This window comes from Mytilus trossulus, unplaced genomic scaffold (assembly GCF_036588685.1).
Source record: "Mytilus trossulus isolate FHL-02 unplaced genomic scaffold, PNRI_Mtr1.1.1.hap1 h1tg000158l__unscaffolded, whole genome shotgun sequence".
Classification (NCBI taxonomy): domain Eukaryota; kingdom Metazoa; phylum Mollusca; class Bivalvia; order Mytilida; family Mytilidae; genus Mytilus; species Mytilus trossulus.
Window position 1 is genome coordinate 2,799,388 of NW_026963304.1, and position 21,151 is coordinate 2,820,538.

General features: G+C 32.2%; 1 protein-coding gene across 1 annotated transcript in view; it reads left to right on the forward strand.

The window, feature by feature from the left end:
- LOC134700530 (uncharacterized) overlaps positions 1 to 21,151 on the forward strand; it is a 356,413-nt gene that overhangs the window by 324,693 nt on the left and 10,569 nt on the right. The window contains exons 3-6 of the mRNA XM_063561913.1: positions 11,375 to 11,446; positions 14,527 to 14,788; positions 17,792 to 18,250; positions 19,563 to 19,669. Of these exons, the coding sequence (XP_063417983.1) occupies positions 11,432 to 11,446; positions 14,527 to 14,788; positions 17,792 to 18,250; positions 19,563 to 19,669 (843 nt within the window). The 5' untranslated portion in view covers positions 11,375 to 11,431. The remainder of the gene's footprint in view (positions 1 to 11,374; positions 11,447 to 14,526; positions 14,789 to 17,791; positions 18,251 to 19,562; positions 19,670 to 21,151) is intronic.

Consider the following 21,151-nt stretch of genomic DNA (forward strand, 5'->3'; position numbering starts at 1 on the left):
TTATTTTCTTTAATATTATAAAAGATAGAGAGAAAGTATGAATGGCATTAAATGTTAAGCTGAGAAAGATCTACAAATAAGTCAGCATGATCAAAATAGTCAATTGACCCCTTGAGGAATTATTGCCCTTAAAACATTTTTATTTTACATTTTGAAAGTCCAATTTCTCTTTAAAAAATCTTCTCTGAAACAACTTTGCAAAATACTTAAAAACTTTAATTGAATGTTCCTTAGGGTATATGGTTTGTTTTCGGGGATTTGATCCATTCAAAAACATGGCGGCAGTTTCTAAAAATAGAACATAGGAGTCAAATGAAGTTTTTGGCTTTCATTTCAAAAACTAAAGCAGTAAGAGCAAAACTGACTTAGGTGAAAGTGTTAAACAGGTTTAGATCTACCTGTCAAGTGAAGTTTAGACCAATAGGACAACTTATTGTTGGGTTACTGTCCAGAAATAGTTAATTTATACGACCGCAAAATTTGAAAAAAATTTCGTCGTATATTGCTATCACGTTGGCGTCGTCGTCGGCGTTGTCGTCGTCGGCGTCGTCGTCGTCGTCCGAATACTTTTAGTTTTCGCACTCTAACTTTAGTAAAAGTGAACAGAAATCTATGAAATTTTAACACAAGGTTTATGACCACAAAAGGAAGGTTGGGATTGATTTTTGGGGTTTTGGTCCCAACATTTTAGGAATTAGGGGCCAAAAAGGGCCCAAATAAGCATTTTCTTGGTTTTCGCACTATAACTTTAGTTTAAGTAAATAGAAATCAATGAAATTTTGACACAAGGTTTATGGCCACAAAAGAAAGATTGGGATTGATTTTAGGAGTTTTGGTTCCAACAGTTTAGGAATTAGTGGCCAAAAAGGGACCCAAATAAGCATTTTCTTGGTTTTTGCACTATAACTTTAGTTTAAGTAAATAGAAATCAATGAAATTTTGACACAAGGTTTATGACCACAAAAGAAAGATTGGGATTGATTTTGGTAGTTTGGTTCCAACAGTTTAGGAATTAGGACCCAAATAAGCATTTTTCTTGGTTTTCAAACCATAACTTTAGTATAAGTAAATAGAAATCTATGAAATTTAAACACAAGATTTATGACCATAAAAGGAAGGTTGGTATTGATTTTGGGAGTTTTGGTCCCAACAGTTTAGGAATAAAGGGCCCAAAGGGTCCAAATTTAAACTTTGTTTGATTTCATCAAAAATTTTATAATTGGGGTTCTTTGATATGCGGATCTAAAAATGTACTTAGATTTTTTATTATTGGCCCAGTTTTCAAGTTGGTCCAAATCGGGGTCCAAAATTAAACTTTGTTTGATTTCATAAAAAATTGAATAATTGGGGTTCTTTGATATGCCAAATCTAACTGTGTATGTAGATTCTTAATTTTTGGTCCCGTTTTAAAATTGGTCTACATTAAAGTCCAAAGGGTCCCAAAATTAAACTAAGTTTGATTTTAACAAAAATTGAATTCTTGGGCCTCTTTGATATGCTGAATCTAAACATGTACTTAGATTTTTGATTATGGGCCCAGTTTTTAAGTTGGTCCAAATCAGGATCTAAAATTATTATATTAAGTATTGTGCAATAGCAAGAAATTTTCAATTGCACAGTATTCAGCAATAGCAAGAAATCTTCAATTGCACAGTATTGTGCAATAGCAAGAAATATCTAATTGCACAATATTGTGCAATAGCAAGAAATTCCAATTGGATTTCAATTGGAGTTATCTTTCTTGTCCAGAATAGTAGTTGAATCAACTTAAAACATTGTTTTATACAATATACAATGTATATTCACTTTTACTACCAACTGATAGATTAAAACAATCTTTACCATTCAGTGATAACAAGCACTTTTTTTACATTTTAATATTTTATGATGTATTTAAATGAGTAGTTATTGTTGCAAACTTCATTAGAAATTTGAATTGAGATCAGTTTTGAAATAAGGGAAAGGGGGATGTGAAAAAAAATTTGGGGGGTCAATTTTTTTCATTTCAGATTTCATAAATAAAAAGAAAATTTCTTCAAACATTTTTTTGAGAGGATTAATATTCAACAGCATAGTGAATTGCTCAAAGGCAAACAATTTTTTTTAAGTTCATTAGACCACATTCATTGTGTGTCAGAAACCTATGCTGTGTCAACTATTTAATCACAATCCAAATTTAGAGCTGAATCCAGCTTGAATGTTGTGTCCATACTTGCCCCAACGGTTCAGGGTTCAACCTCTGCGGTCGTATAAAGCTGCGCCCTGCGGAGCATCTGGTTGGCTTATGAGTTTGACTCTTCCTTTGGTATCTTCCGCCTCTTTTTATATACTGATCAAAACATTTGCTATAAGATTTGGTTTCTCAATTAGGTTCTTACACTGTTGACAATATTGAAAGTACATTAGTTCATAGCAGAAAAATGCTCCTCCTATTACTACATTCTTATATCATGTACATTGTGTTTCATTTGCATTGATTTGTCCTGTTTGTGTATATATTATCAAATTTCAGAATGGGGCCTCTTATAATACTGCAGAATAGAAGTGGAATATCATAAATATTGTCTCACTGTGATATTAAATACTAGATTATAATAAATATGCATTTAATATTGAATTGCAGAAACTTAAAATCTTAAGAGAAATATCCAAACCTTTTTATACGACCGTAAAAATTGAAAAAAATTTCGTCGTATATTGCTATCACATTGGCGTCGTCCTCGTCGTCGTCCGAATACTTTTAGTTTTCACACTCTAATTTTAGTAAAAGTGAATAGAAATCTATAAAATTTTCACACAAGGTTTATGACCACAAAAGGAAGGTTGGGATTGATTTTGAGGTCCCAACAGTTTAGGAATTAGGGGCCAAAAAGGGGCCCAAATTAGCATTTTTCTTGGTTTTCGCACCATAACTTTAGTATAAGTAAATGGAAATCTATGAAATTCAAACACAAGGTTTATGACCATAATAGGAAGTTTGGTATTGATTTTGGGAGTTTTGGTCCCAACAGTTAAGGAATAAGGGGCCCAAAAATTCCAAAATTAAACTTTGTTTGATTTCATCAAAAATTTATAATTGGGGTTCTTTGATATGCCGGATCAAACTGTGTATGTAGATTCTTAATTTTTGGTCCCTTTTTCAAATTGGTCTACATTAAGGTCCAAAGGGTCCAAAATTAAACTTAGTTTGATTTTGACAAAATTGAATCCTTGGGGTTCTTTGATATGCTGAATCTTAAAATGTACTTAGATTTTTGATTATTGGTCCAGTTTTCAAGTTGGTCCAAATCAGGATCCAAAATTATTATATTAAGTATTGTGCAATAGCAAGAAATTTTCAATTGCACAGTATTGCGCAATAGCAAGAAATCTTAATTGCACAGTATTGTGCAATAGCAAGTATTTTCAATTGCACAGTATTGCGCAATAACAAGAAATATCTAATTGCACAATTTCAAATGGAGTTATCTTTCTTTGTCCAGAATAGTAGTTGAATCAACTTAAATCATTGTTTAATACAATTTACAATGTATATTCACTTTTACTACCAACTGATAAATTAAAACAATCTTTTTTTAATTCAGTAATGAAAATAGTTGATATACGTATTCAACATTTTAAAGAACATTTTACTATTAACAATAACCACAATAAACCTATTTCTCGTATCAAACATAAACTAAAAGAACTAGCCAAGGAATTTGTTTTTGTCCCTGCCAATAAAGCTGCTAATAATATTATTATTGTTTGACGTAAATTTTACATTGAGGTTCTGAAAAAGGAAATCACCAATTCACCAACATTCCAACTGACTCCATTTTCAGAAAACGAAATCTGTAACAAACATAAACTTTTAGCCACCGCTTTACAAGCAGAGCCAAATACAATGAAAGTCCCAACTATGTATTGGCTTCCAAAGCTACACAAAACCCCTTACAAATATAGATTTATTTCGTCTTCAAGCCATTGTTCAACTACTAAATTGTCTATTCTTCTTACCAGCACACTTGGTACAATTAAAAACCTTATAATAAATTGTTCAAATAAGGCCTTCGAAAATAGTGGAATAAATTACTTTTGGAGTGTCAAGAACTCGTTGGAAGTACCTGATAAATTGCATGCTTATATTGGTGATTTTGAATCTGTTCAAAGTTTTGATTTTTCTACCCTGTATACCACATTGCCTCACATTCTCATTAAGAAAAAATTCACACACCTAATTAAATGGGCTTTCAAAAATCAGAATGTGAATATATATGTTCAAACTCTTTTAGGTAATTTTTTAGTAGCAATAAACAATAAAACTATGTTAATTGGACATGCTTTGATACTTTATATGCCCTTGAATTTTCACTAGATAACATTTTTGTTCGCTTTGGGGATTCCATATATTGTCAGATTATCGGAATTCCAATGGGGACTAACTGTGCACCACTTATTGCGGACCTCTTTTTGTATTGTTATGAGTTACAATTTATGACAAAAATAAGCAAAGACCCATCAAAACAACATCTGATAAACACATTTGATAATACTTTTAGATATTTGGATGATATTTTGGCTCTCAATAATGACGACTTCAGTATGTATATTAATGAAATTTATCGTGCTGAACTTACTTTAAATAAAGCTAATACTAACAATGACCACTGCCCTTTCCTCGATCTTGATATCTATATCACTAACGAAAAGCTGAATACTAAAATTTATGATAAAAGGGATGATTTTTCATTTCCTATCATTAATTATCCGTTTTTAGATGGTGACGTTCCCTTGTCACCATCTTACGGTGTTTATATATCTCAACTTGTACGATTCGCTCGTGTATGTAACAATGTTTTAGATTTTAACGAGAGAAATTTATGTATTACTGAAAAATTATTGCACCAGGGTTTTCGATATCACAAACTAGTCAAAACATTTACTAAATTTTATCATCGGTATAAAGACACCATTCGTAAATATAGCTCAACATGCAGACTTCTTATACGTTCAGGTATTTCACATCCACTTTTTCATGGAAATATTCTTTATAAAGCACAAAGGTGTCAGTATTCACCTCAGAAACTTACAAAACCTTTGAATAGACTTATTAAGAAGGGATATAATTACGATACTGTTGTCAAGTCATTAAAGATTGCATATTTTGGCGTTAATATTGAGTCACTGATAAGGTCTTTGCGTCGGAACTAAACACATTTATTCTAAAAACAGTTGTTGGCATGACACGAGTTATGTTCTTCTCATATATGTTATGATGGTATGATACTAAACCCCTAACGGGAAGGATTGTGCCTGATGTTCATATGATGAAATCATAATCTTTCAGTCAGTTTAATTGAAGTCTGGAGCTGGCATGTCAGTTAACTGCTAGTAGTCTGTTGTTATTTATGTGTTATTGTCATTTTGTTTATTTTCTTTGGTTACATCTTCTGACATCAGACTCGGACTTCTCTTGAACTGAATTTTAATGTGTGTATTGTTATGCGTTTACTTTTCTACATTGGTTAGAGGTAAAGGGGGAGGGTTGAGATCTCACAAACATGTTTAACCCCGCCGCATTTTTGCGCCTGTCCCAAGTCAGGAGCCTCTGGCCTTTGTTAGTCTTGTATTATTTTAATTTTAGTTTCTTGTGTACAATTTGGAAATTAGTATGGCGTTCATTATCACGAACTAGTATATATTTGTTTAGGGGCCAGCTGAAGGACGCCTCCGGATGCCGGAATTTTTCGCTACATTGAGGACCTGTTGGTGACCTTCTGCTGTTGTTTTTTTATTTGGTTGGGTTGTTGTCTCTTTGACACATTCCCCATTTCCATTCTCAATTTTATTTACCATGACAACAAGCACTTTTTTTACATTTTAATATTTTATGATGTATTTAAATGAGTAATTATTGTTGCAAACTCCGTTAAAAATTTCAGTTTTGGAATATAGGAAAAGGGGATGTGAAAACAATTGAGGGGGGGGGGGGGTTCAATTTTTTTCATTTGAAATTTCATAAATAAAAAGAAAATTTCTTCAAACATTTTTTTGAGAGGATTAATATTCAACAGCATAGTGAATTGCTCAAAGGCAAAACCAAAATTTTAAGTTTATTAGACCACATTCATTCTGTGTCAGAAACCTATGCTGTGTCAACTATTTAATCACAATCCAAATTTAGAGCTAAATCCAGCTTGAATGTTGTGTCCGTACTTGCCCCAACCAGACATGGGGTCAATTGCATTGGAAAGTAATTAATTAAATTACACATTACATTGCTAAAATGATCAATTACATCAATTACACATTACACTGTTTTTGAAATGTAATTAATTAAATTACAATTACTTTACTAAAGTAATCAATTAAATTACACATTACATTTCATCATAATTTTTTTTAACAATATTATATAACGCATGTGTAAACTATTCATGTAAGCATTATAAGGGTTGCATTTGATGATCATTTGTAATTTTAATGTTTTTTTACATTTAGTCTACAATCCCCTGATCTGAACACTTCGACAGCAATTCTACTTAGTCTTTTGACAGGAGCTAATGTGGCGGATATTGCTTTATTAGAACATGAAAGTAAAATACTTCCATGATAAATAAAAAAAATATTGATAGGAGATGGAATTTGTTTTTTATTAACTTGCCAATACATTAAGGGTTATTTTGACATCTCAGAAAAGAAGTAATTTAAATTAAACATAATTTGAATTAAGAAATTATAAATAAATCAATTTTTTCTTTTTTTCACTATGAAAATATTTAAAAGTATGCTTGTTACAATATTGAAAATATTTTAAGTACAAACAATGTTAATAATGTCTAAATATTAACAATATTTTGCTAATTAGATAAAATACATGTAATAGTGACATTGTCCCTGAGCATTTTAATCTGATTAATTGCTGTTTGTTTTTACAACTTATAAAATTGAGAATGGAAATGGGGAATGTGTCAAAGAGACAACAACCTGACCAAATGAAAAAAACAATAGCAGAAGGTCACCAACAGGTCTCCAATGTAGCGAGAAATTCCCGCACCCGGAGGCGTCCTTCAGCTGGCCCCTAAACAAATATATACTAGTTCAGTGATAATGAACGCCATACTAATTTCCAAATTGTACACAAGAAACTAAAATTAAAATAATACAAGACTAACAAAGGCCAGAGGCTCCTGACTTGTGATTCTTCTTTTCATAATCCCTTTTGTGGCTATTAATTTGACAAAATGATTGTGTATAGTGATTTTAAATTCTAAATGAACTGTCTAAGAAAGATTTTTCACACATTTTGTTTTGTTTTTGTTTTATTTTTAACAAGGTGATTAGTTATGTTTCAATCTGTTTAGTTAAAGTTCGTTCTTAAAAACTGGACAACACTTTAATAAGATTCTCACATTTTATTTTAGATAATAAGGCTATGTTTTCAGAAAAAAATTCTGTTACAGTAGGTTAAATAAAAACTTCAGAATAAGTTACAGACTTCATAAAAAGTCATATATTTAAAAGTATGTGATATTAAGATTTGAAAAATAAATATAATTTTACAATTTATATTATTGAAAATAAATCTGTATCATTAACACCATAAAAGTACATGTAATTGAAATGTAGTTCAAAGTAATTGAGCATTACATGCTTTTTTCATTGTAACTAATTAAATTACCATTACATGTAGTTGACAAAATGCTTAATTACACATTACATTTCAATTACATGGGTAATTGTAATGCATTACACTTAATTACCATTACATTTTCAATTACCTCATCCCTGGCCCCAACCATTCAGGGTTCAACCTCTGCGGTCGTATAAATCTGCGCCCTGCGGAGCATCTGGTTTAATTAGCATTTACGATTAAATTGAATCTAGAAAATCAAAAGATAAATATAAATGTTGTAAAAAGTCACATATGTTACACCAGAGGTCAAAATGTCAAGTCACATATGTTGGAAAAAATAGGTTTTTTTTTTCCTTTTTCCTTCATAGCTTCATTAAACCTGTGTTACAAATAAAATTTTCATTACATTTGTAAAATATAAGTTCTCACTTTATGGGAATACTTTTGGGAGGTTTTTTATTTACAAATAATTAATCAATTGCCAAAATATCGGTCACATATGCTATAACAAAGAAATAAAATACAAATCATTTGGTTAATTGTTTCAATTTAAATGACATTTACTTTTGTTTCTGAAGTAGCATTGTGACACTGCTTTCAAAGTGAAGAAGGTTTCATAACTAATATTTTTTTAAATGAATATTTAAAAATCGTCTGTCTGTTCGTCTGTCTGTCTGAAGTTTTTGGTCAAGGTAGTTTTTGATGAAGTTGAAATCCAATCAACTTGAAACTTAGCACACATGTTCCCTATGATATGATCTTTCTAATTTTAATGCCAAATTAGAGTTTTCACGGTCCACTGAACATATAAAATGAAAGTGAGAGTGGGGCATCCATGTACCATGGACACATTCTTGTTTCAACCTGTCTCACATTCTAAAATATAACTGTGATGTCCCATTTTGTGTCATGGCTTACTGGACAGACCAATATATGATAAAATTTGTAATAGATAAATAGACACTTTAAATCACAAAAATTATCAGCAAGGCAAGATCTACTAGTAAATGATCAACAATACAAGATAATAAAAAAACAGAGATTTTTGTCATGAATTCTATTCTCGTCTACAATGTTTGAGGGTGCCCTTAGTTTAATATGCACATAGACCAAGGTGAGCGACACAGGTTCTTTAGAGTTTCTAGTTATATGACCGCAAAATTTTTGTGTTCGTTTAATGTTTTGGCGATGTCTACGTCGTCTTCTAAAGACGTTTGGTTTCGAGACAATAACTTTTTTTTTCATTTATTGTTTTAATAGTCAGGATTTTACATCACCCTTTCAGCACCACCTGACTAAGGTGTCACAGGGTTTTAAGAATATAACAACAAAAGACTATTGTTTTGCCTAGATATGAAAACTAAAATATAAATCATTTGAAAATCTAATTCTAAAGCCTCGGTCACACCTTACCGGATAGCTCGAACGGACGCCTAACGGATAAAAAAAATGTTATCCGTTGAAAATTTTTTTATCCGTTGGGAGTCCGTTGGAGTACTAACGGACATGTAACGAATGCCTAACGGACACACAACGGACATTGAATGTACGTGAAACGGATACGTACTGGACAGAACGGACGTCGAACGTACATCCAACGGACGAGTATCGGATAAAACGGACACCGAACGGAAGCGTAACGTATAAAACGGATGATAAAAAAAATCTGATAAATAAAGGCAATAAACCATCTAAAAATTAAAGGCAATAAACCCTGCGAAATTTCAATTGGCATTTGTCCGTTTTACATCCGGTAGGCATCCGTTTTATCCGATATCCTTCCCTTAATGTCCGTTTCACATCTGTTTTATCCGTTAGGCGTCCGTTAAGCGTCCGGTAGACGTCCGTTGGTGAATTGGTCTACCGGATCTCCAACGGATGCATAACGGACATGTAACGGATACAAAACGGACGAGTACCGTACAAAACGGACGCCTAACAGACGTTCAATGGACATTTTATCCGTTGGACGTCCGTTCAAAGTTTTGAACATGCTCAAAATTTTCCACCGGACAGAAGGGACGTCAACGGATAAAACGGACGCTTAACGGACAAGCAACGGATACGGACGGACGCCTAATGGATAAGAACGGACGTCTAACGGACATGAACGGATTGAAAAAAAGTTATCCGTTAGGCGTCCGTTCGAGCTATCTGGTAAGGTGTGACCGAGACTTAAGTTATAAAAGTATTTTAGTCTATTTTTTTATTCAAGTGCATTAGAAAGCTTTTCTTCTAGCTTACATTTGTTTAATATGTATTTTTTGGAAAAAATTACAAGAAAATTTGAAATTAATTTTTCTTCTAAAATACCTAGAATAAAGTTCTTTTTGTTGTATTCAATGTTTACATAGAAATTTTTCAGACAAGTACAGAATAAATCTAAAAAAATTGATGTCACTTGACAATCTTAAAATAAATGTCCAATAGTTTCATCTTCATATCTACAAAAAGAACATAACTTTGTGTCTGATTTTAATAAGTGTATGAATCTATTAATTTTTTTTCACAGGGTTTTATACCTCAAAAGGAACGTTGGGATTGATTTTTGGGGGTCATGGTCAAACCGTTAAGGAATTAGGGGCCGAAAAGGGGCCAAACAAATTTGATTCTCTGGTTTGTGGACAATACTTTGAGTATAAGTCTATGGATCACTATGAAATTATATCACAAGGTTCCATACCATAAAAGGTCATTTTTCATGAAACTGAAGGCAAAATTAATTCTTCCTTTCTGGACATATGCTAGATGTCTTGTATAACAATTTATAAATCATTCTCTTTTGTCATTATCTCCAGAGTTCGAAGTCTAACATTTTTAAAGAGTTCTATACATTTTTTTATCAATCTTTTTTATACATTTTAGAGTCAAGAAAAATGATAAATTTATAATTTGTCATATTAGAAAAGAATTTAAAACAGCAACGATTTTTTGCAGCAGTAATAAAAAGGGAACAAAACCCTGCATTCATAATACAGTAGAGATCAATACTACCCACACACATTTGAATCACCTCCCTTTTGATTGCATAAACAGACTTAAAATTTGTTTGTCTGTGAATTGTTAATTATATAGAAAATAGGTGTAGGTTGATGTAAAAGTCCGACAACACAATCAGCTGACTTTTTGATTCACAATGACCATACTATTTCTAATTGATTATTAAAAAATACCAAAATCTTATAACTTAAATTCAGCTTCGCCTTTGCAAGTTTATGTATAACCACCTTTAAATATAAACACCCAGGGGTACGAAGATATTGAGCTAAATTCAGAGGAAAGTTTGTTAGAAATGTTTGTTCCATTGGAAACAAGTCAAAACTATATTGGTAATTTGCCCCATCTTTTTAAAGTTGGTCTCCTTTATATTTTTTCAAATGAAACACCATGGAATGTGCAAGTGATTTATTGTCTTCTGGAACTGTAATGTGTAAACAGCTTTTTTGCATGTAGTTATCTTAACCATGTCACAATTCATTAGAAATTAGGCAATTTCACAGTTTATTTTTATTTTCTGTCAATAAATGTGCAGTATTGGAAGCATCTGTTGGCAGTCACAGCTTTCCATTGATTTGTATTTCAGAGCACATTTAAGCCATATCCTATACAGTACTGATGACCAGCTCTGCATATTGTCAAAATAAAATAAAACACCACTAAGCTGCTACTGGTCCTACTAATTGTAAGATACTTGTTACAAAAGTCTTCTTTGTTGTTAACAGATGAAAGTAATATACATATTTGTCTGTATTTCAGGGTGAGACTCCATATGATCTAGCAGCAAAAAGCAAAAAGAGGCATTATGAAGAAGTGATGGAATACTTACAGGTACACATGCTTTAGAATAACAAATGCTTACACTCAGAATAAATCGAGATAAACGATTTACAAAATGTAGAGAGATAAAAAACTAAATACCTTAAAAAGGGAAGACACACAAAACCTTCTTAGGTGCAACAGAAGGGTAAACTTAGAAATTTTACATTTGATAGTCAAAATTTCTCATTACCGAATTAAAAGACGAATTCAAAGTACACTAGATTTTTTTTTATGATATTTGAGGTATCTCTGGGTCTGGTAGTCATCAAACAGTGGCTATTAACATTTCAGTGAAAAAGTAACAACATACTGATGCTAAGCCTCTTTTTTTAATGACTTTCCTTTTTGTCGAGCCTTCGACTTTAGTCGAAAAAGCGAGACTAAGCGATCCTATATTCCGTCGGCGGCGGCGGCGTCCACAAATATTCACTCTGTGGTTAAAGTTTTTGAAATTTTAATAACTTTCATAAACTATCCTTGATTTGTATCAAACTTGGACAGAAGCTTGTTTATGATCATAAGATAGTATCAAGAAGAAAATTTTGTAAAAATAAATTTCCACTTTTCCGTATTTTACTTATAAATGGACTTAGTTTTTTTGCCAGAAACAAAACATTCACTCTGTGGTTTAAGTTTTTAAAATTTTTATAATTTTCTTAAACTATCCTGGATTTTTTACCAAACTTAGACAAAAGCTTGTTTCTGATCATAAGATATTATTCAGAAGTATTTTTTGTGAAAAAAAAATTCACTTTTTCCGTATTTTACTTATTAATGGACTTAAAATTGAGAATGGAATGTGTCAAAGAGACAACAACCCGACCAAATAAAAAACAACAGCAGAGGGTCACCAACAGGTCTTCAATGTAGCTAGAAATTCCCGCACCCGGAGGCGTCCTTCAACTGGCCCCTAAACAAATATATACTAGTCCAGTAATGAACGCCATAGTAATTTCCAAATTGTTAGTTTTTCTTTCAGTTAACATTACATACAGTCTGCAGTTAAAGTTTATAAAACATTTATTAGATTCATAAACTATCCTTGATTTTTTTACCAAATTTGGAAGCTTCTTTCAATCAAAAGACAGTATCGAGAGGGAAATTTTTTATTGATGTTTTTCCTCATTTTTGTTGAGTCTGCAATTAACAGCAAAAGTAGGCGAGACACTGGATTCCGTGGAACCCTTACGAATTTTTATATTTGATCCTATATACATGATATAGAAATAGAATATAAATTAATTGGTCCACACCCCAAAAGTTTAAATTGTATAAAAAAGAATTTTATTAGAAGCAGCTTAAGCTTTCCATAAATAAGTTCTTACAATGTTTGATAGATAGGGGCAAAAGGAAGCTGAAAGGAACTGATCCATTTGTTTAAGTCGGATTCTTTTGCAGCCTTTAGAATAATAAAAAAAAAAACTTTGTGAGGCCTTCATAAAACAACATGATACCGTTTTCCATGTGTCAAAGATATGTTTCTGATCTGCCTTCATCAGGTAAGCCAGGCAATACAACTTCTGAAAGCTTAAACAATTGAGTGAATGAAAATCAATAGGACCCGTAAAACAACAGCCAAGCTCATCTTTACAAAGGATAAATAACCTTAATCTTTAAAATAAATCGGTGCCTTCTTTATTTGTTCTTGAAAATTATTCTGTATAAACCAAGTAAATATCTTTTTTGTTGAAAAATGTTTTACAAGGAACAGAATCAGGAATAAAGTAAATGTACTTAACATTTTAATAGTACTTAAGTTTTATGACGTCAATTTCTATTATTTGATAGTATTTTCTGTTCACACCACACATTATATATTGATACTTCATAGCCCATTACTAAAAGTTGAAAACCTAAAACTATAAAATGTGTGAAAGTATGGAGATTAAAAAAGGTTTAAATTGCCAGTGAAAAAATCCTGATAACTTTGCCTGATGGAGTTGTCACCTTAAGGTTTACTTTATCTTCTTAAATAGATAAAAGGAAACCTGAGCATAGGTTATTCACATTGGGAACATAATGATTAGAAAAAATTAAATACAACACTTCCATGACTTCATAAATTTCATGGATTGCAGGCAATTTTTATACGCCCGTCAAAATTTTGACGGGACGTATTATGGTATACAAATGTCCGGTGTCCGTCTGTCTGTCCTTCCGTCTGTCTGTCTGGCGTAAACATGTCACACCGTAACTTGAGAACGACTTATCTAAATTTCATGAAACTTATGATGGTCAAATGATCTGTATACTTTTTGGTGAAAATAAGATTTAAACTTTTTGAGTTATGGCACTTTGTAACTAAAACAGGGGGGTGTTTTTTTTTTCACATGTCGCACCGTATCTCAAAAACGATTCTTGATTATTGCTTAAAACTTTACTCACTTCTTAGTTATATTTATCTCAATATCTATATACTTTATGGTGATGATTCAACATTTCATTCTTGAGTTTTTTTTTTGAGTTATTGAGTATTTTGTAAAAAAGGGGAGGGTTTTTTTTACATGTCACGCCGTATCTCAAAAACTATTTATGATTATTGCTTGAAACTGTACACACTTCTTTGTTATATTAATCTAAAGATCGGTATACTTTTTGGTTTGATTCAAAATTTTATTTTAGTGATATTTAGTTTTTTGTAAAAAAACAAGGTGGGGGCGGGGGGGGGGGGATAGGGGGGTAGGGGTTCACATATCCCACCGTGTCTCAAAAACAATAAATGGTTATTGCTTAAAACTTTCTCAGAAACTATTTATGATTATTGCACAAAACTTCCACACAAGACGTCGGGCGTATCATGCGCTCATGGCGCAGCTGTTTTCTGGATTTATCTTCATCAGGAAAGCTCAAAGCCAAATAGTTGAAAGCCAAGGTTGTATTTAGGAACCAAAACAGTTTAAGAGGTTTATGACCAAAAAGGACCTAAAATAATTAAAGCTTACTGTGCATGTTGTGATTCTAACTTTTTTGTGAAACAATATTATAGGACAGCTACAATGTTTTCATATTGACTTATCATAGTTACTCAATACCAACATAAGAATAATTTAATAGACTTACACTGTTAATTACGTTTCTTAATTTAATAGGAACTATCAAATCCAATTTTGACCAAACTCAGACAGTTAAATAGAAATGAGTTCCAGGATCTTGTAGCTCTCGGAACATTTGCTTCCTATGAAAACAGGGTTTATTTGTCTGGGCCTTGTAACATTGGGAAATCGTCGCTTGCAAGTATTCTTATCGGCGAGGAAATTCCAAAGACGTGGTTTTCAACTGATGGACTAATTATTCATTTTGGAAGAAATGGCATCGACTTACAACAACGAAAGATGATTCCATTGGTAAAAGGTCTGTATTATATGTTTAACCACTAAACAATTTGCTCACAGTCTGAAAAGACCATATTTTGTGCTCATTGACAATCAATGACTTGACAAAATATCGACAGTACTGAACTTTAGTATCTACTTTACTTAATAAATCTAATTAGGTACTTGATAATTGTGGTAAAGTCTAAATATGTTCTCGACCAGTCTTGGCCTTTTTCGTCCTGCCTCGACATGTCTCGTCTCAGTTTAATTATTTTTGTTGAATTTGGAGGTTTGTTCTTCCAACAGACTATTGGAATCCCAATGGGTACAAATTGAGCCCCTCTACTTGCAGATTTGTTTTTCTACTCCTATGAAGCTGAATTTATCCAAGGGCTTGTACAGAAAGGAGAAAAGACATTAGCCCAGTCTTTTAATTTCACCTTTCGGTATATTGATGATGTACTGTCTCTTAATAATAATAGATTCAGTGATCAGTTACATTTAATATATCCAAGTGAACTTGAAATTAAAGATACTACAGACACAGATAAATCTGCTTCATATTTAGACCTTTTTTTCTGGAATTGACTACTGATGGTAGGTTGAATACCAAAATTTATGACAAACGCGATGGTTTTAATTTTCCTACAGTCAACTTTCCATTTCTGTGTAGCAACATCCCCCCAGCATCGTCATATAGAGTATATGTGTCTCAATTGATATGTTACTCTAGAGCTAGCTCAAAGTATGTTGATTTTGTTGAATGAGGAATACTACTTTCTCAAAAGTTGCTAAGACAGGGCTATGAATCACTCAAATTAAGGTCATCACTCGAGAAATTTTATGGTCGCCATCATGAGCTGATTGGCCATTATGACAAAAGTGTGTCAGAAATCATATCTGATATTCATCCTCAGTCATAGTAACCTTAGGTCATTACCGAACTGAACAAAGAAATAACATGACGGGTGCTGTATACGGTGCTGGAAATGCTTACCCTTCCGGAGCACCTGATTTTACTCCCAGTTTTTAGTAGAGTTCGTGTTGTTTCTTATTTATTATTTATAACTGTTGATGTAAATGTCCTTTTGTTTTATGAGTCTTTGTTTACTCCTTGGTTTTGATTGTTATATTGTCTTTCTATATTTTTTTCAATTCAACTTGAATTCTCATCAAAATCTACAGCTACATGTATATTAATTATCTATTAATTATCTATTGATCTTACACATTGCTAGGTTATTTTGGTAGTTTATTTTGTTGCTGTCAAATTTAAATATTATAATTATAGGTACATGTACCTCTCTAAATTTAACAAAACTTAAATTTAAGCTTTTTTTTTACCTTCAAATTTCATCTTTATTAGTTATCAAAGGTATCAGGATAATAGTTGAGTACGCCACATGCGCTTTTTGTCTACGTAAGACTCATCAGTGTCGAAAGAACAAAGTTGAAGAGCATTTAGGATCCAAATTTCAAAAAAATTGTGCCAAATATGGCTGAGGTAATCTATGCCTGGAAAAAGACAATCCTTAGTTTTGTGAGAAATTTGAAAAAAAATGACCACATAATTGATATTCATGTCAATACTCAGGACCATATGAGTATTTGGACCATACGCGTATGGTAATGACTGTACTGGTATATACTAGTACGCATATGGTCTGACCATACGCGTAGTACTCATATGGTCCGACCGTACGCGTATGGTCAGGATAATCAACAAGATTACAGTTAATATTTATCTCTTCATAAGGTATGAACCTTCTGGTTGTCACGTCAATAAAAAGACAATATCAAGGGTCAGAATATTATATTATAATGATAAAAATTAACCAGTTTTATGTATTTATTTTACTCTCTAGTCACTATAGTAAATACCCTTAATACATTACCGATTTGTTATGACAATTGAATGGCAATATGTCGACTTGGGGAGATATTTCCAAAATTTCCGAATGACTGTTATGTATGTCTCAGGACTTAAGTACCACTGCACGAAGCTGCTACATATCCTTAAAATGCTTTTTTTTTTACTCGAAAGCAAAAGGTTTAACTGCGAAGGATCGAGCAGAATCAAGACCTGCTGAAATTTTATAGTACCATGTGGAAGTAAATGTCATCCTAAATGCAAGATACAATTAGCGATGAAAAATAATTGTGGCATCAATATTTGGTCACCGTGTTATGTTGCCTTTGCATTATAATATACATTTTCATGTAATCTCATTGGTTTATTTTTTAGATAAAGTAAATTGTATTATTGAAACGTTTCTTATAAAATTGAGAATGGAAATTTAAAATGTGTCAAAAAGACAACAACCCTACCATAGAGCAGACAACAGCTGATGGCCACCAACAGATCTTAATTGCAGCAATAAACTCCTGCTCCCGGATGAGTCCTTTAGCTGGGTCCTAAACAAATATGTATACTAATGCATATTTGAAAAAAAATGCCTGTATGGCTAAAATTTCATATGGTCCAATCCGTGAATAAACAAACAAGTATATACTAATATAGTCTGATCATACAAGTATGGTTGGAACATATGCGTATGGTCGGACCATATCATTATACGCATATGGACTTGACCAATCACATATGGTTAAAATACTCATATGTTCCGTAACATCAAAACCGAAGTGTTGACTACTGGGCAGGCGATACTCTCGGGAAGGAAACGTCGGCCAGTAGTGGCATCGACCCAGTGGTGTAAATAAGATCCAGGATTAAAATTGAGTACTCCAGTCGCGTGTTTCGTCGACATAAGACTCATCAGTGACGCTTATATCAAAATAGTTATAAAGCCAATCAAGTACAAAGTTGAAGAGCATTGAGGATCCAAAATTCCCTTGGATAGATAAATTATGTGCAACACAGTGGAAATTTGAACTCAGTTATTCTAATATCTAGGTGTCATTAAAATAAAATTATTTTGTAAGGCTTTCAAGAATAGGTTGACATCTATTTATTTTTAAATGTCCAGGGTCAAATTATTGCTTTTCTCATGCCTCTTCCTTATATTTTTAACCTTGTTAGGTAGTGGTGATGTTTTAGCAAAACTACTTCTCGGGAATCCAGAATTAAAGAAACAACCAAGTCTGCAAGATGAGAGTATAGAAAAAAATCAAGGTGATCCAAAGTCTAATGTTAAAACAAAGGGAAATCAATTAAATCTATCGAATGTAAATCTGGGTCCTTCAAACCAGGAACACATGTCATCGAAATCCAATCAGGAGACATCAAAAGACTTCAAGGAACAACCAATCCATACTGCCCATTCCATTCAAGATGATTTATTGGAAAAGATTAAGAAAGGTACAAATATCATGAATATAGCACCATCAGATCTGGTCGATTTTGGTGGACAAAAATCATTTGATATGACCCATCAGTTATTTATCCAGCACAAGGGAACGTTCATTCTGATGTTTGATGGACGTAAAGGCCTTTATACAGAATTAGAAGAATATCCGCAAGGAGATGTTACTGCAGCATGTAAGTCTCTTTGAATAGACAATTGGATTTTGAAATACTCTAATAAGAGATTATAATGCAATGTATTTAATTGGACGTTTCTGTATTGATATAGATTCGAAGTTAGTTGTATTAAACACGATACTGAAGGGCCGATATAGAAAAAAGTAAAAACACAAAAATACCGAACTCCGAGGAAAATTCAAAAAGGAAAATCCAAAATCAAAAGGTAAAATCAAAAGTCCAAACACATCAAACGAATGGATAACAACTGTCATATTCCTGACTTGGTACAGGCATTTTCTAATGTAGGATATCTAGAATTTATAACATTTACAATACAGAAACACCGAGTTCATAAAACTTTTATTAAATGAGTTTGATTCACACTTTTCGCAGTCACGATTGATATATTGTCAACAGTGTTGTCATTCATGATTCCTAGTCCAAATTCGTCAGTCTTAGAGTAGCTAGATTGATATATTGTCAACAGTGTTGTCATTCATGATTCCTAGTCCAAATTATTCAGTCTGAGAGTAGCTAGATTGATATATTGTCAACAGTGTTGTCATTCATGATTCCTAGTCCAAATTATTCAGTCTGAGAGTAGCTAGATTGATATATTGTCAACAGTGTTGTCATTCATGATTCCTAGTCCAAATTCGTCAGTCTTAGAGTAGCTAGATTGATATATTGTCAACAGTGTTGTCATTCATGATTCCTAGTCCAAATTCGTCAGTCTTAGAGTAGCTAGATTGTGTCTAGCAAATTAAAAGGAGATGAAAAGAATAATTCAGACAGTTTAACCATTTATTCCACTGCATTCTGATAATGATTGATCTACGGAAATGAAACAGTGATAATAATCAAAAGTTTAATGCTAAAGGCTGTAAAATATTTCCGTCCTAAGACATTACAAAACAAGAAACATCATTTAATTTATTTGTGCTATTTTAAGTCAAATTTCAAACTATATCTGTATATAAAACAAATGTATTGTATCCAGAATGATAAGCAAAATGTTATTTTAAGAATAAAGCGCTTCTGCAGCAATCAATAATATTTGTATTTCAATACTATAGTTAACCAATTATTTGATTAGTTTTTAAGAGAAGAAAAGTAACATGAATTTGAATCAATGTAATCATGGCTAAAATGGCAAGCTTTATACAGTTATATATATCCATCATGATAAAATATATTAGTGAGAAGTCTGCAGAAAAATCAGGAAATAGGTTTAGAAAACCTCTGTACTGTTAATCATGAAAATTCAAGCAATTTGAAATAAAATGAATCTTTTGGAAACATTTTATTACTTGGTTTACTGTTGTAGCTATTCTGGAGCATTGGATTAATTCTGTATTGACATACTGTAACAAAACTGAAGATAAAATGCCAAGAATTTTGTTTGCGGCCACTCATAGTGATAGCTTCTCAGAGGTATGTCTGCCTTTATTATTCATTTTTCCATCTTACTTTTCAACACACATATGCAAAATTTCAGTGACAAAACTGTTTCTCCCTCCATATTTTTAAATATTTAACAATTGAAACAATCAGGCACTAAACTTTTTTGTCAAGGGCCAAGTTTAAATTGAGGGCCCAACCTATATTTGTCAAGGTTTCTGTTTTGGGATACTTTTTGGTTATATTGGTGGAAAACAGTAGAAATGGGATTCACTTCAAAATAGTTTGCAGTGACCAACTTGGCAGTCAAGAGGATAAAATACATTTACATGGTCGAGAATCTGAGATACAATGTACGTTTTTAAAGCTTAACCTGAAAATTTTGAGTCATCTGAAAAAAATAGGTTTTGTTATTGTTTAACAGTGTTTCAAAATATTTCGGTTGATTACAAATGGTTCTATGAAATATGTTAGCAATTATAAGAAAAGCCCTCTCCAAATGATTTTTGTCGAGCCTTCGACTTTAGTCGAAAAAGCGAGACTAAGCGATCCTACATTCCGTCGGCGTCGTCGGCGGCGTCCACAAATATTCACTCTGTGGTTAAAGTTTTTGAAAATATAATAACTTTCTTAAACTATTCTGGATTTCTACCAAACTTGGACAGAAGCTTGTTTATGATCATAAGATAGTATCCAGAAGTAAATTTTTCAAAAATAAAATTCCATTTTTTCTGTTTTTTACTTATAAATGGACTTAGTTTTTCTGCGGGGAAACATAACATTCACTCTGTGGTTAAAGTTTTTAAAATTTGAATATCTTTCTTAAACTATACTGGATTTCTACCAAACTTGGACAGAAGCTTGTTTATGATCATAAGATAGTATCCAGAAGTAAAGTTTGCAAAAATAAAATTCTAATTTTCTGTTTTTTGCTTATAAATAGACTTAGTTTTTTCTGCGGGGAAACATTACATTCACTCTGTGGTTAAAGTTTTTAAAATTTTAATAACTTTCTTTAACTATCATGGGTTTGTACCAAACTTGGACAGAAGCTTGTTTATGATCATAAGATAGTATCCAGAAGTAAATTTTGCAAAAATAAAATTCCTTTTTTTCTGTTTTTTGCTTATAAATGGACTTAGTTTTTTCTGCGGGGAAACATTACATTCACTCTGTGGTTAAAGTTTTTAAAATTTTAATAACTTTCTTTAACTGTCATGGGTTTGTACCAAACTTGGACAGAAGCTTGTTAATGATCATAAGATAGTATCCAGAAGTAAATTTTGTAAAAAAATAAATCCAGTTAACATAAAATACAGTCTGAACTTTAAGTTTTTAAAACATTTATTCGATTCATAAACTATCCTGAAATGTACACCAAACTTGGACAGAAGCATCTTACAATCAAAAGATAGTATCAGTAGTATTGATTGTTTTCCTCATTTTTGTTGAGCCTGGGAGTTACAGCAAAAGTAGGCGAGACTCTGGGTTCCACGGAACCCTTACGAATTTTTT